This window comes from Manacus candei, unplaced genomic scaffold (assembly GCF_025592945.1).
Source record: "Manacus candei isolate 608988 ecotype Guabito, Panama unplaced genomic scaffold, ASM2559294v1 h1tg000023l, whole genome shotgun sequence".
In the NCBI taxonomy this organism is placed as follows: Eukaryota; Metazoa; Chordata; class Aves; order Passeriformes; family Pipridae; genus Manacus; species Manacus candei.
In genome coordinates this window covers 7623049-7637839 of record NW_026138071.1, presented here as the reverse complement: position 1 = coordinate 7637839, position 14791 = coordinate 7623049, and the positions used below count along the sequence as shown (strand labels likewise).

At 55.0% G+C, this 14791-nt stretch overlaps 1 protein-coding gene across 1 annotated transcript; it reads left to right on the top strand.

The window, feature by feature from the left end:
• Positions 1–4089: 4089 nt before the first annotated feature.
• On the top strand, positions 4090–13041 carry LOC127471196 (motor neuron and pancreas homeobox protein 1-like). Its single transcript, XM_051787902.1, has 3 exons — positions 4090–4840; positions 11863–12023; positions 12547–13041. The coding sequence occupies exons 1-3, from the start codon at positions 4405–4407 to the stop codon at positions 12859–12861; spliced, it is 912 nt and encodes a 303-aa protein (XP_051643862.1). The 5' UTR covers positions 4090–4404; the 3' UTR covers positions 12862–13041.
• Positions 13042–14791: the final 1750 nt, after the last annotated feature.

Here is a 14791-nt window from a genome sequence, read left to right as displayed (position 1 = left end):
AAATGACTTGGGTAGAAATGAGGGTGCCTGTCACCTCTCTGTGACAGGCTATGCATTGGTTCCTGCACAGTCTCTATGTCAAAGGTAACTTCTATTGACTCAGGGCAGGGGGTGACCCAAAGCCACCAGAAGGACCTGGTGCTAAATTGTGCATCCAGGAACGGCCAAAATGAGAGGTTAGGTGAAAATCAAGACACCTCAGCATGGGTCATGCCATATCTGATATCTGGAAGGAAGACTCGATTCTGGGAAAATGGAAGTCTGGTCCCGGTCGGAAATTTTTTTATTAGGGTATGGATTTTCCTCGGCACCCTTGGCTTTGATCTTGGGGCAGTTTGGTTTGCTGAGGGACATTACGTTGCTTCCCAAGGTGATACCGAGGAAGTAGTGAGGCTGTAAAACTGAACTGTGCTCCCAAATACTACTTGTGACCCCCATGGCTTGTTTTTGAGGGCTCAGATACTGCTGGCTACAGATTGGGGAAGTATGTGAAGTGATGTAAGTAGTGTTGTGGGGCTCTAAAGCTGCTGAAAACTTAAGTGCGCCAGAGCTGGGTGTCTTTGGTGGCCATGTCAGTGTTAGCTCTTCTAATTTTACTCCTGCTGTTTGACCTCACATGGATGGGAGTCTCAATGGAAACAATCCATATGAGGCTATGGACACAGCAAAGAGCTCCAGTTGTCTATACAGGACCTTCCCATCAGCAACAAAAGGCTTTGCAGGGCTTACATGTACCTGCATGGATGCTGCTGTGACTGCTGCTTTCAGGTGACTGAAGGAAGACTGAGCTCTGAATGCCCACAAAATCCAGAAAATCCCCCCAAAATACCTGGGCGAATTAAAGACTCCCAGGAAGCTCTGGGCTGTGTGAACACTCACAGTGCTGCCCATTGTCCAGCAAGGGATGCTATGATCAGTCCCCCCAGAGAGGTGAGGGAGCTGGGGAACCTTGCTGCTCTCTGGGCAGCAAGGACCTGCTGCTGGTTTGTGCTTGTTGGACTGAATAGTCTAAGTGGTTAAAAGCAGAGGCATCTTTAGAGCACACTGAACATGAGGTGCATCAGGCAGGGGACAAATGGAGATGTTGACAGGATGGGCTTGAGCCAGTAAAGGACGAGGAGATGAGAAAAGCACCCTGACTGGTTCAGGGCTTTGAGCCGGTCCATCTAGCTGCATATGGGGCTCGGAAGATCTGTCCTGGATGTGCTCAAGATCTCCCACAGCAGCAAGGTAGCGTGCGCTGGCCAGTTTCACAGACCTTGGGAGGGCTCTGCTACCATGGGGTGAGCAGAGGAGGCCATGGGGTAACAGCATAGGGTGAGCTGTGGTGGAACTGGGAGAAATATGGTGCTGACTGGGAACATCCTGCCTTGAACTCCACCTCATCCTGAACTGGGGTTGTTTCTTAGAACAGCTTCCCTTTCATAGTGCTCTGAACCCTCAGGATGGGGGAATGATCTGGATCTCTGGCTGGTATCTTGGGGTCTGCCACTCGTGGCTGATGTTCAAGGTTGCCTTAGACCTTCCTATGAAGGAAGGATGCTGGGCAGAGGTAAGGGGCCAGGCCATAGTCATGTTCACTTACTACAGTCCTCAGATCTAGTTAGCAAACAGGTGAGCTGTCACCAGAGGATCTGATGGATGGCAAAGAGAGTTCCCTCCTTCCTGAGGCGGGAAATGAAGCTAATCAGACCTTGGACACCTTAATCCAGCTCTGATCTGATTAATGACCCTGAAGACTGTGAACTCATCAGCACCCTGGCATCTATCACTGCCTTGCATCCTGCCCCTTCTGCTGTCCACCACCCAGCCCGGCTCTCCTGTTCACAACCCTGGACTCTGCCCCGCATGGCATGGGCTGCGTGCCACCTGCTCCAGTCCTGGACAATCCTCTTGCAGGGTTCCAGTGTCTAGTCCAAGTGTCTTCACTTGGAGGAGGGAATTCCTTCCATCATTTTCCTACATTTCTTTATTGGGATTTTTCTTTATTTCCACCCAGGTTTTATGGCTGTGTCAGCAAAGATTTCTTGCTTGTGCAATTCAAAGGCTGCAGCTTTGTTGGTTGTACTTGCATAACCCCAGGATGGGCTGCTGATCCTTGAGGGAGCTGCTTGTCTTTGGAAAGCCTCCTTGGGTAGTGCAGGGGACTTCCATGAGGACAGTAAGGCTGTGACCCAGACCCTTCGTTCAAGCTACAGTGGGTACAGTCACAGTCTCAGGGCTTGGCAGGGGTTACCTGGGCTCTCCTGGACTTGCTACCTGCCTGTTACCCCATGGTTGTCACTGAGATGGTGATTTCTCTGTTGTGCCCCAGTCTTTGCTCTGGATCTCAAGGAATGTTCCCTGTGCAGAGCTAACAAGCCATTGCAATCCTCAGAGTCAGTCCTGAGGGCTCAGATAAGAAAATGATGGCTTCCCCCTTGTCACTGTCACCAGTGCAGGCTACTGCCCTGCAGTGGAAGAGTTGTTCTATTTCCACTGTGATCTCTGTTCCCTGGATACTTCTTGCAGTTTTCCCCTGTCCTTGGGAGTCAGTCTGCTCCATTCCTCCCCAAATCTTGTCCTGATGCTTGGCAGTGCTGGCTACTCGCAATGGGGGAGAGAGAGAAAGGGCTTGGTCTCCTTTCGCTTGGCAGGGACGTTGGTTTCTGTCCTGGGCAAGTGGAGAGGGATGAACTGGGGGGGGAGGAAGGAGGGAGGTCCCTACAACCTCCCTGATGGCAGAGAGGGTAGAGGAGCAGGTGCAGCTGAGTTGAGGTGAAAAGGAACACTGTTCCACCTTCAGTACCTTCTGTCCAAATTGGGGGTGTTACTGTGGGGTGACATCCACCCCAAATCCCCTTCTGAGAAAATCCAGCTCTAGACTGTCCATGTGGCTGATTTCTGCCCTCCTCTCTCCCAGAAAGGCATCTGGAAAAGGGCTGTTGTGTGTCTGTCTGCACATAAGGATTTTGGACCGCCCAGTGAAGCTGTTTGAGGCTAGACTCAGGCAATGGAAGGAGGAAGTTGTTACACACGTGGGAGCTTTGAAGCTCCCTGCAACAGGGTGAGGTGTGTGCAGGGAGATCAGCAGGTTGCATGGGTGTAGGGAAGAGAAGTCCCTGGGGTTACTGAGCAGAGAAAAGAAGGAGGCTGAGGAAGGCCCCGTATGCCCCTGCCTTCCTCCTCTCTGGGCATCTGCTTGCAGCCTCTGTGGGACACAGGATACAGTGGAATGGGCCCATCTCTTCCTCAGGGAATAGAGCAGAGCTGAAAATGCTGAAGGGAGAAGAAATACAGGGGTAGGAACTCCCTTTAGCCATTATAACATTTAGCCAGCATAATAGCAGCTGTCTTACTTCTCTTCCAAAGAGCAGCACATGCCATTGGGCACCAACAAGAAGAGGCTTGTCTCACTGTGTCAGCAGGACACAAAAAAGTGGGACCCAGAGACACATAGGCACAGACCCTCAGTGGCAGAGATCACTGATGCACTTGCATACACTCTGCCTCTCCCTGAAGGCCAGTGTTACGGGGTCTGGGCCAGCTCTGCTCCTGTTCACCCACAGTTCCCAGACCAGCCAAGGCTTTCCTCTCTACCTTTCCCAGGTGCTACTGTCTAAGCTGTGGGCACCTGCTCTGTTGGCATCTTGAACAGACATGAGTGATAGAGGGTGGTTGGCCCTGTGTGTGTCCAGCTCAGGTCCACTGATCTCCCTGGCTCAGAGCAATGCAATGGGAAATGGCACAGCTGGGCATTGGTGATGATCCCTGGTGCACAGGATATGGAGGAGCCTGCTAGTAAGCAACTGCCTCTCCTGCCCTTCCAGCCGGGCCTTCTGCCCTCCAAGTGCCTGGGGGCTTCATCGGAACCCAACAGGGCTTTACCTACTCGTGCTGAAGTCTGTCTAGTCTCTCCAGGTCTCCTCCAGCCACTGCAACCACAGACCTGCTTCTCTGCCATAGGGCTCTGGATCAGGATGATGGGCTCAGCACCCTGGGTGGTGAGTCCTTCAGGCTGGGGGACCCCCGAGTGTGAAGGGGCTGGGCTGGACTATGAGGCTGAGGAAGGGGCAGGGTCAGGCCCTGGCATGTGCCCGCTGCTGCGGCCGGGAGCTGAGGAAGCCGAAGAAGGGCGGCCGGGCCGGCGGGGCGGGGGGCCGGAGCCGAGCCAATGGGGAGCTGGGGCAGGTGGAGGGGGCGTTAAAACCCCCCCCGATGCCGGCGGGTGAGCGAGTGCCCGGGAGGCGGAGCGGAGAGGAGGGTTGCCCTCGAGGGCAGCCGCGCTGAGCGCGGCGCGGCGGGGCCCCGCGGGTGGATGCCCGCCGGTGCCGGGGCTGGCCCGGGGCTGGCCGGCCGGGCTGTGCCCTGGCAGGGGAGCGGCGGGGCGCTCGGAGGCTCGACGGCTCCGCACGGGGTAGGGCTATGCACAAGCCCATGGAGAAGTCCCAAAACTTCCGCATCGAGGCGCTCCTGGCCGAAGAGCCGGCGCGGAGCGCCTCCCCGTCGGGGCTGAGCCCCGGGAGCCCCGCGGTGAGCCCTGGCCCCGCCGGGCGCTCCGATACCCCCTCACCGCGGGCGCCCCCGGCCGCCGGGCCGCTCGCCCCGACCGGCTTCCTCCCCAAGCCTGGCTTGCTGCACCTCTCCGGCCCCGGGCTCGGCGCCCTGCCAGCCCTGTACCCGACTGCCGTGTATCCACTCCCTACCCTGGGGGGCCAGCACCCCGCTTTCGCCTACTCCGGCATCCCCCACCTGCCGCCGCCCGGCGCGGAGCACCTGAAGGCGGCCGTGGCCGGCTCCTTCCCGCTGGAGCACTGGATCCGAGCCGGGATGGTGGTGCCGAGGCTCTCCGACTTCCACGGTGAGTGACCCGGGGACCGACTCTCCCGTCAGGCGGAACACGGCTCTCGCCCCTTCCAGCCCCCGAGGGTCTCCGCCAACACATCGCGGTGCAGGTCCCTTAGGGAACTGAGGACTGAGGTTTTCCAAACCCGCCCTTTCGAGGCTCCCCGGCCGTTCGGGTCGGGACCGCTATGCGGGGTTCTTTCAATGCCTAGACCCGCTCCCAGCCCGGCACGGTTCGGGGTCCCACTGCTGCGGTAACATGACTCGCCGGAGGCTGCGGGGCCCCGGGAAACCCATCCGAAGGGCAAAGTCTCGCCTTATCCCGGCGCAGTGCTCCGGAACAGCCCGGAGGGGCACTGCCCGCGCCGCTGCCGGCAGAGCCGAATCGCTCTCAGGCCGAGCAAACCGCGCCGACCCCGCCTGCCAGCCCCGCACGGCCGCCGCGGGCTTGTTGGGCTCCGCCGTGGCGGGAAGGAAACGAGAATAAAGAAGGGGCAGCCAGAACCTGCACTGGAAAACGAATAAATTCCGCCTGCTGTGGTTGGGAACGAACCCGCAGGATGCGCTGCCGGATTGGGCCCCCCTGCGGGAACGGGCAGGGGATCCGTGTTCTCCCCGCCGTCGCGCTCGGCTCGTGGGGGTGAGGGGCCGGTGAGTCCATCGGCCGGCGGGAGCCAGGGGGCCCGACAGTGTGCTCGGCTCTAGCCCTGCCCCGGTCCCTCCTGGTGGGTACGACCAGGGCTACAGGAAGCCGCCGTATCCTACATTGCAATGATGGGCCACGGGTGGGAAGGGTCCTGCAGGGCACGGACGGCACAAGGCTTCAGGCTCTTGTCCCGTTGGGGACTGTCACTGGCATCCCTGGCAGTGTGACTTGGACTCTGCCCTGTGCTTGTGGTGATCAGAGCTCTGGTCAGCGCAAAGATGGTCCATAGACTAGAGTGTCTGGTTAATAACCCCCCGGCAGAGTATCCAGATTTATTGGCTGAATGTAGCATCTTAATAACTTGGGAGCCCATTTATAAAATAGTACTAATAAAAAACAAGGCTGGAAAAGTAATTTAATTGATAAACTGGCTGAATGCATAATAGTATAAAAATGGAGAATTAACATGAAAGGTCCCATTTGTTGCTCCTTCCTCAAATTACTCCTGGACAGGTTAAAGGGAAGCAGACTGTTTTCTTCCCCGTTCTGTTTCTCTTTCCCTGGACTTCAGGTTACGTACATTTGTGAATCTAGAGGTGTAGAATAAGCTTCTGGTGCTATGGGCTGTGTGTACTCTTCAAGCATGTCATTAAGACAAGAGAAAAGAAATCTCTGTTTGTTAGGTGGTAAAACACCTTCCTGCTCTTCTGCAGAGGCCATGTTATCCTTGAAAGGTCTGGGTCTGTTGGTGTATCTCAGCATCCCGTGGCTTAATGCAGGGTTATGTTTCACCAGAGTGGGAACACACCACTGCATCTGCTCCTGTGGCCCTGAGTGCAGCTTCTGGCTGGGATAGCGTAGACGTATTTGTGCATCAGCCCTACTCCTCTCAAGTACACGTTCTGCTCTACAGCTGGTTATATCTAAAACCTCACCAGAAGGAGAGAAATCCCAAATTATGGGCATGAGAACAGCTTGTGGAGGGAGGTTTGGGGCTGTGCAGAATGCACTAGAACAGAATGTCAATGGATATCGTGGGAAGCACTGAAAAGGACTCCTATGGAAGCTCAGAGGGAGGAAAAGCAATCTCTGACCCAAATATTACTTGACTGGGTTTTGGAGTAACCAAAACAATGTAGACACATGGGGGTGTAACAAGGATGGAGCAAAAGCTGACAAAGCTGTAGATTTTTAAGTCAGAGTGATCACTGCCTCAATCCATATCCTTACTAAAATGTTTTTGCTCACAGTTCTGGGGAGCCCTTTGCGGTGGGGATGCTTTCTCTCCAGAATGTCCTGTTTAGTATTCCAGTGGTTCTTCTGCTGTGCAGGACAGAACCTCATCCATCTTCAGATCCTTGTTTCAGTCCATTGGGAACATCAGGATTCTCAAGTGTGTCCTCAGCCCTTGCTCTTGGCGGACTCACTGAAGCTCTGAAATCTGGTTCCTTTGCCTTGTCCTTGTACTCACCAGTGCTGGCCCCAGCTGCATTTTATGGCTGTGTCTGGCCTCATACTGCCCAGTGTGCTGGCCAGGGTGTAGGGACAGGGACAGGAAGGGGCACTTGCCTAGGATGTGCTGCTTCCATGGCCCTTCCTCATCTCTCTGAGAAGGGCGGTGGGCTGGGCTGTAGCCTCACACTGTTGGCACAGGGATCCTGGGCTGCCTGTAGTTTTATGGGAGTCCCTGTCCCACCACTCAGCCTAGACAGACAGATGGACAGACCAGCCTGGCTGAAGTTTCCAGAGGGACTGAGTACAAGTGTCAACAGTGCTGGTGCCAGTCATGTTCAACGCTCTCATAGCAGTAAGAGATGAATCTGAAAGCTTCCTAGGACATGTTACGGATCATTCCAGAGGGAGATCACCCTTGTGACTTATTTATAGGGAATTCCAGGACTTAATTCTGGAATAAATTCTTTCTTTAGCTGCATGTGTAGAGACGTTTTGCAGGCACGGTCTAGTTTGGTCTCCTGGGTACAATCAGGGTGGGGGAAAGAGCAGGATAGCCCATGAACTGAAGCCACAAGCTCTGTGGTTATGCATTGCACGCATTCTCCCTGCTCTCACCTGTGTATGGGGAGACAGTCTGAGATGGTATCCTTAGGAACCCAACCTGGGCTTGGGTGCTGGGATTGCTCAGAGCAGTGCTCCTGGCTGTGAGGCAAGCGGGTGCTGTGCTTCCCTCTCTGGCTCCTGGTGCAGAGCTGCACGCAGTGCCTGACTGCCGCTGCTGCAATGCGGACTGAGAGGGTAGTGGGAAGGCCTGGGTGCAGGAGCAGGCATGCACTTGCTGCAGATGTCAGGGATGCTCACTACCCAGGCTTTGCTGTCCCCAGCCTGGGTCCCTGTCCTGGGGCTTTGAGCGCCTCCCGAACTGCACAGAGGTAGCATTTGGCACTGGAGTGCTGTGCCTACCAGTTTCACTGGGAGCTGTGACTCATTTGCCAGTGTGGAAATGCAGCACAGCAGTGGGAGCCAAGTGCAGAGACCCACCTCAGCCAAGAGCTGTAGGAGTGGGGAACAGTGACATACAGCTGTAGACTCTCAGAGCAAATGATCCCTGCTGGGGACCTGGTGCTTAGATGGCTTTCCTTGCACACAGCTTCCCTGCATCGCCTACTCACGACCTTGATGGCCCGGAGCCCAATTCAGATCCTGCTCATGGTGGCAGAGAGCTTGTTGATGGGTTGTGCTGGGCTAGGAGAGGGGACAGGATAAGTCTTATCAAACGTCTTCAAAAATCAACGCCTTCCAAGGCTCACCAGGTGCACAGTGGTCTGGTGTCAGCAGGAAATACGTGCTGGGAAACAGCTGGCAAGCAGCAATCAAGGTTAAATTGTGGAGCAAGCAAGGGGCTAGTAGAGATAGCAAGTGCCCTTACACATGCTGCCCCACGGATAATGGCCGGAGCTGCTGACAGGCCAGGAGGAGCCTTTGGTGATGGCCCTGACACTGATGAGACCACTTCTCTCCCTTCCAGCTCTGACATCTGGAGAAACACCTCCAAAGCAGTTAGGGTGCTAATTTCCTCTTCTTTATCTGCCAGCACACAAAGTTAAGTGAACTATAGCTAAACAAACCAAATTAAAACCAAGTGAGTTAATATCAACCTAGGATTACTCTTGTTATCAAGTAGACGGAACTGTGTCAAATAAACCAACAATTTTTTATAAGCTTTATCTAATTATCCAGGAGGCAGCTGCCTTGTAGAGCTCCTGGCCTCAGACTCGGAGGGTATTCCCAGCCACAGGCCAAGCAATTTATTTACTGATACTTCAGCCAAATGCCAGGCACCCATCAAGGGGTTTAAGCCCTGCCAGGCTGAAGGGATGTTAAGACAAGCTCTAATCTTGGATACAGTGCTGGAAGAGATGGTTGAGCAGATAGTAAATCCTTTGGCAAGCAAAGGTGTGATGCTGAGGCACTCAGTGGTCTTCTGGTAGGAACTGGATAAGGGGGAGAGCCTTTCCAAAGGGTTATTCTTTCTATGGGATGTTGGTTGTGATGCGGATGGGTTCATAGCTCAGCTGACACTGACTGGAGGAGGTAAGCCCTGTGGGGGATGCTTCCTGTGCATCCCTTGGAAGGATTCTGTCCATGTCAGTGTGACAGCGTGCCATAGGACAGGAAGGGACAGGATTCCACAAAGCACACTGGCAGGACAGGCTGGAGCTACCAACAGCCACAAAGCATTGTCTCCTCTTTTTGTGGGAAACTGGAACCTACTTCGTTCCCTATTTCATTTCAGTCTCCACTTCCTCCTTCTGCCTTTGCTCCTTCCCCAGTGAGAAACTGCAGACCCTCTTCCTCCATACTCTCCCTACACAAAGAAGCCAGAGCCCTTCAGGTAAGCTAACAGCAGAGCTGAGGCCAAAGATGTTGTTCATTCAGGTCCACGACAACCTGCTGCTGTGGGTGGCTGAAGGTCAGCTGTGTTGGTTTGGGTTTGCCCCACCTTGTCTGCAGGCAACAAGTCATAGTGGGGAGCACTGATGATGGATAATAATAGCTGCTGAAGGGTGTACTGTCAGAGGAGGTCACAGGTTAGGTGGCCAGCAACCTGTGCAGGCTGGCCTTTGGACTGGTGGTGGTGGCTTGAACTGTATGACAACACCAGAGAGGGGTTTAAGGGCTGGGTTTTTCTTTTCAGCACTGGAGCAGGAGGCACGGTGGGTTTCCAAGGAGGTCAAGGTCTGTACAATCTTTGTAATGGACACCACTGCACTGAGCCTGAACTGGACACTAAGAAGGAGAAATGGGGACTGGCAGACAGACCATGCTCCAGCAGTCAGTCCCCTGCAGTGGTAGTCATTTGGGTTATATCCCTTTTGAATTTATTTGACTTTTGGGCAAACTTTCTGTTCTTCTTTTCCCTACTGGACCATGCAGTTCTTAGCACCTTACCTGAAGAAGAGTGAGTTGCTTGAGGGGGTGTTGTTAAAGCAAGCTGCCCTCCAGCCTCCTCTGAAGCTGGAAAGACCTGCACTGCTTTTGGGATAGATACTTCTGTGCCTTCACTCCTTCCTACATGTGGTTGTAGTCTGGCCACATACGACCTTGCAAGAGGGTGCACTGAGGAGCCTTTTGGGGTGGTCTGAAGGATTTCTGTGCTCCCCGAGGCTGGGAATCAATGCCCTAGGAGCTGAACCCTGGGCTCTCTGCTATGGAGTGGGAAGTTTAAACTGGGAATATGATATTTATTCACCCCTGGACCCTTCAGCTCCAAAAAGCATAGGACTCCTGGATTGCTGGATGCTGAGATGTGGGCACACCCTCTTCCCTTCTCTTTCCCCAAAACATCCTTTACAGACCATGCCCAGAAAGAGTAACTGCTCAGAGGAACCCTTGCTTAACCCAGTATGGCCAGCCTGTGCAGTGCAGCCCCTACAACGGGGAGGGACTGGGGCATCAGGTGCTCCAGCCACCCTCCTGTCTCTGTCAGCAGAGGGGGCTTGCTGGGAGCCGGAGTCATTGGGCTGCTGGACACTGCCTGGGACTGCTTTTTGCCTCCCACCAAGACAGACTGAATTAATTTCTTCTCTGGTTCTTTCTGATGCACCTCTGCCCTTTCCCTCAATGACGAGCTGCAAAGCGTGTAGGCTTGGGCTGCCCCATCCCTGCAGATGCTAGTTCCCATAACACCTCCTTTTCCTAGCCAAAGGGAGCCTTTGCAGGTCTGTTTGGTCCCATGTCTCCATTGAGGATTTGTGCAGCCAGAGCATCCACAGCCAGCCAGAGCCCAGACAGCTGCCAAACTCTGCAGAGCTGAGCAGTCTTTCATGTGACATTCGTATTTGTCCTGGAAATCCTTTGAGCCTCTCATTTGATTTTAGCCTTGAATATCTTTTGTATGCAAAATAATGCACTGCATATGTGAGAGCCATTGGCACAGCCTGTCTCTTTAATCCCTAGTATAACTTCCCAGTAGCTGCAAGGTGGGTCCCACAGGCTGTCTCTCCTGGCACTGTGGGGCTACAGGCACAGTAGGGGTTGTATCTGTCATGCTCTCACAAGAAGTTTGCACAGCCCCAGTCCAGCCTGTGCTCTGTCTGATTGACCCATACCACCCAGCATCCAGCTACTTGGGATCAAACCTGGATTGCGATCAGTTAATGCCCCTTTCATAAATTCCTGCCTCATGCGTCACTGCTGTTTTTGAAGGGTTTGGTGGACACCTCAGGAGATGGGCAGGTGGGATCAAAGCTGGAATCTGGGGAAGATAACAAGAATGGTGCCCCATGCCCAGCAAAGCGGGTGAGCTGGAGTGGCCCTTGCCAAGCAGGGGCACAATGAGGCCACAATGCTCTATCATATGCCCCTAGATGCATCAGCAGGGATATGCCAAGGACCTTTCCCATTAGTGGCCCCCCACGCTGCTCCAGCACTTTACTCCTGACTGCAAACCCCTGGGTTTGATTGCCGCTTCAGTGGTGGGAGAAGCAGTAAAAGCTGAACCCCGGGGGGACAATAAAGCCATCGGAGAGGAGATAAGGAGGGATCAAACAGAGCGCAGCAGCCACCCCGTGCTGGACTCTCAAAGGTTTCTTTGTTCCCGCTGCCTCCTGGTTCAGTGCCGCACTGCCTTCAAGGGCTGCGAGTGAGATAGCAGGGCTCTTGGGCAGCCCTGCTGCCGCAGCCCCTGGCAGTTGAGCTGCCACCTGTGCGGCCCAGCAATAAAAAAAGAGGATTAATTTCAGTCACAGGACTGATCCTAGTTGCACACTGAGGCCTGATAACGTATCTCACTGGTTCCTATCAGTCAGGCAATAAAGCCATTATTGGGATGGGAGATGACAGGAGACACCTTCCTCCTCATCCCAGGTTTGCTGAGAGGATGTCCCCCTCTTGCTCTTCTGCCTCCTGACTCCTGCTTACTGTCTGCTCCACAGCTGCCCCACAGTCTGGCTTGATGGGGAAGTGCCGCCGGCCCCGCACAGCCTTCACCAGCCAACAGCTCCTGGAGCTAGAGAACCAGTTCAAGCTGAATAAGTACCTGTCCAGGCCCAAGCGTTTCGAGGTGGCCACGTCGCTGATGCTCACCGAGACACAGGTACCTTGGTCCTGGGGAAATGGAGCATAGCACCATGCAGCTGTATATGAGGGAAGTCAATGTCATGGGCAATGCTGATGCCATCAGCCCCGCACCCCAATGCTCCCATCAGTGCCCCTTCCAGGGCATCTCCTGCAGAGACCTGCCTGGTGGGTTCCAGGCTCTTCTCTTTTGAAGGGCACTCCAGAATACTGCTCTTTTTATCCATCACCCCCAACTTGGGTTTCAGAGCCTTCCCATCCCTCAGCATGCTGTGGGAGGGGGCTTTTTGTGGGGCTAAAATGAAAATGTCCCTGTGCATGTCCTTGGCCATCCTGTGGAGGCCAGATGGAGAGAAGGCAGCAGTCCCCCAGTATTCCTCTCCCCATGACAACTTCAGTCTCTTTGCACAGACCCGCAGCACCACAGAATGCCCCACAGCAGAGAGGCTTTGGGGGGACCCTCCATGCAGGGAAGGTGGGGGGGGTGGGGGCAGAATGGGGTGGAGGACACACTCTCTCCTCTGGGGGCTTTCCCTTTGCAGGTGAAGATCTGGTTCCAGAACCGCCGCATGAAGTGGAAACGGAGTCGCAAAGCCAAGGAGCAGGGGGCTCAGGCAGAGGCTGACAAGCAACGAGGGCTCAGCAAAACCTGCGAGAAGCTGCTGCCCAGCGAGCCTCAGGGACAAGCTGCCGAAAGCCCCGAGTTCATGGGGCACAGCCCTGACTCAGGCTTCCTGCGCTGCAGCACTACCGAGCTGAACTACGGCCCCGATTCCTCCTGCTCAGGGGGCGAGGAAGAGGAAGAGGAGGAGAATGAAATGGGTGCCACGGAGAGGAAGATCGGCTCTGTGTTGTGAAAGACGAATGGAGCCAGCCAGGGAGAGGGGCTGGGCTGTGGTGTGGGGGTTCTCTTTGCTGGCAGACACAGACTGTGCCTGGGTAGAGCAGGGGGTGCAGGGCACCTGCCCCCCTTTAACTTATGTGTATTTGGATCCTATTTAACTCGTAAATATTCCTCTGTGTGTATCTGGAGGAGTCCCCACATCCCTCCTTTATAAAGATGTTATCTGGATGCCTGTGCTTTTCCTTAGGGGATGGGAGGCTCTGCCCCACTCCTGCTACTCTGCTGTCCTGCCAGGGTCCCTGGGGGAAAGGGTGGGGAGAGCAAACTTACACAGCTGGCAGCCTGCTGGTACAGGTGGAAGAGAGAGACCATGGACCCTTCTTGGACTGCACTGCCACTTCCTTGCAGATCTGACAGTGCTTGGAGCAACACATCCCTGTGTGGTGGTGCCAGCTGCCCTTCCCCTTGGTGAATGAAAGGCTGTGAAGGAGGATTCCCAGGTTGCCTGCCAGCCTGCCTTGCCTCTTCCTTCACTGGCAGAATTCCTGGTGGGGTCGGCACTTTGCAGAGCAAATTTTATCTGTCCTGTGAAGCAAAGCTCTCAATCCCTTTCTGGGCTCGTTTCATGATGCTCTTGGAATGCTGCTTGAGCTGACTGGGCTCAAATCAACCCCTGGTGGTAGGATGACAACCGACACCCTCTACCACCTCCCTAGAAGCACTAGGGTTAAGCACCGACTCCCCATAACTAAGCAGGCTGCACTTGTTCTCAGAGGATGCTGGTGGGTCCTGGCAGACACTATAGACCTCCTATGCCTCCTGCACACTTAATTGGGTCTCTCCTTAGGGTGCTGAGGTAGCCGTGAAGGCAGGGGGGCAACCTGAGGGGCAGCCTTAGTTCACCACCCTGGTGCACGTAGTGCTGCAGGAGCGTGGCAGACTGGACTGGGCTGTCCCATTCCTGGACGGACCATGATGTCTCTCCTGTCCCACATCCTGCTGTCCTCTTCTCTCTTCTCCCTGTCCCTACCTAGGGGTGGCAGGGACGGCTGCTTGCTCTGGGACCTGCGGTGGGGGTGGGAATTGCCGAGGGGCAACATTTTCCGTGGAATCCCGGGTCACCTTTGGCAGACAGTCAGTGATGGATGGGACAGGTAAGCATTGGTGCACCGCCGTCACACCTCGCAGGGCTGGGAAAAGCCTGGCAGCAGCTGGGGAACAGTACCCTGGGCAAAGGGACAGATACGATGCTTTTGAAACAGAAGGATGGACCAGGGAAGCAGATGATGGGAGAGAGAAGTATGGACACAGATGGATGGATGGATGGATGGACGGACCTGTGTGGGGAGACAGTGACCCGCAGTGGCTGCTGGCAGCTCAGCAGCTTCCCCCTGGATGTATGACATCCTCGGTGCCCAGATCTCCTGTCCTCAAGCAATGCATCATAGGGCACGGTAGGGCCCCTCTGCTCACGTGGAAGGTGCCCAGACCCTCGGCGCTGCCCGCTGGGAAGCTCTGGTTCTGAGGAGGCTGCAGCACTTGCTCCAAGGGGGCAGATATGAGCCAGGGTAGGAGCCAGGTGCCAGGAGCCTGTGTTGGTTGGTGTAACATGGAGCAAGAGAGGAAATAATGTGGAGAAGGAGGAAAAAAAGGGCAGGAAAGGAGAAGGGGAGAGGGAAGTATGAAAGGATGGTACCCGATTCCCTGCCATTGCCCTGTGAGGACAGCAGACCAGGAGAGACCCATTGCCCAAGGGTAGCTGTGCCCAATACCAGCAGGCATGTAGGACTGGGCACAGAGATGCTGGGAGATTCCAGCCCATGGCTGCAGGAGCCTCAGGGCCAAAGACATCTACCACCTGATGTGCAACCTGGTCCTTGTTCAGCGGGGGACCAGAGAGGACCACAGGATGGAGCTGGGCACACAGGTGCAGTGGTGACAGG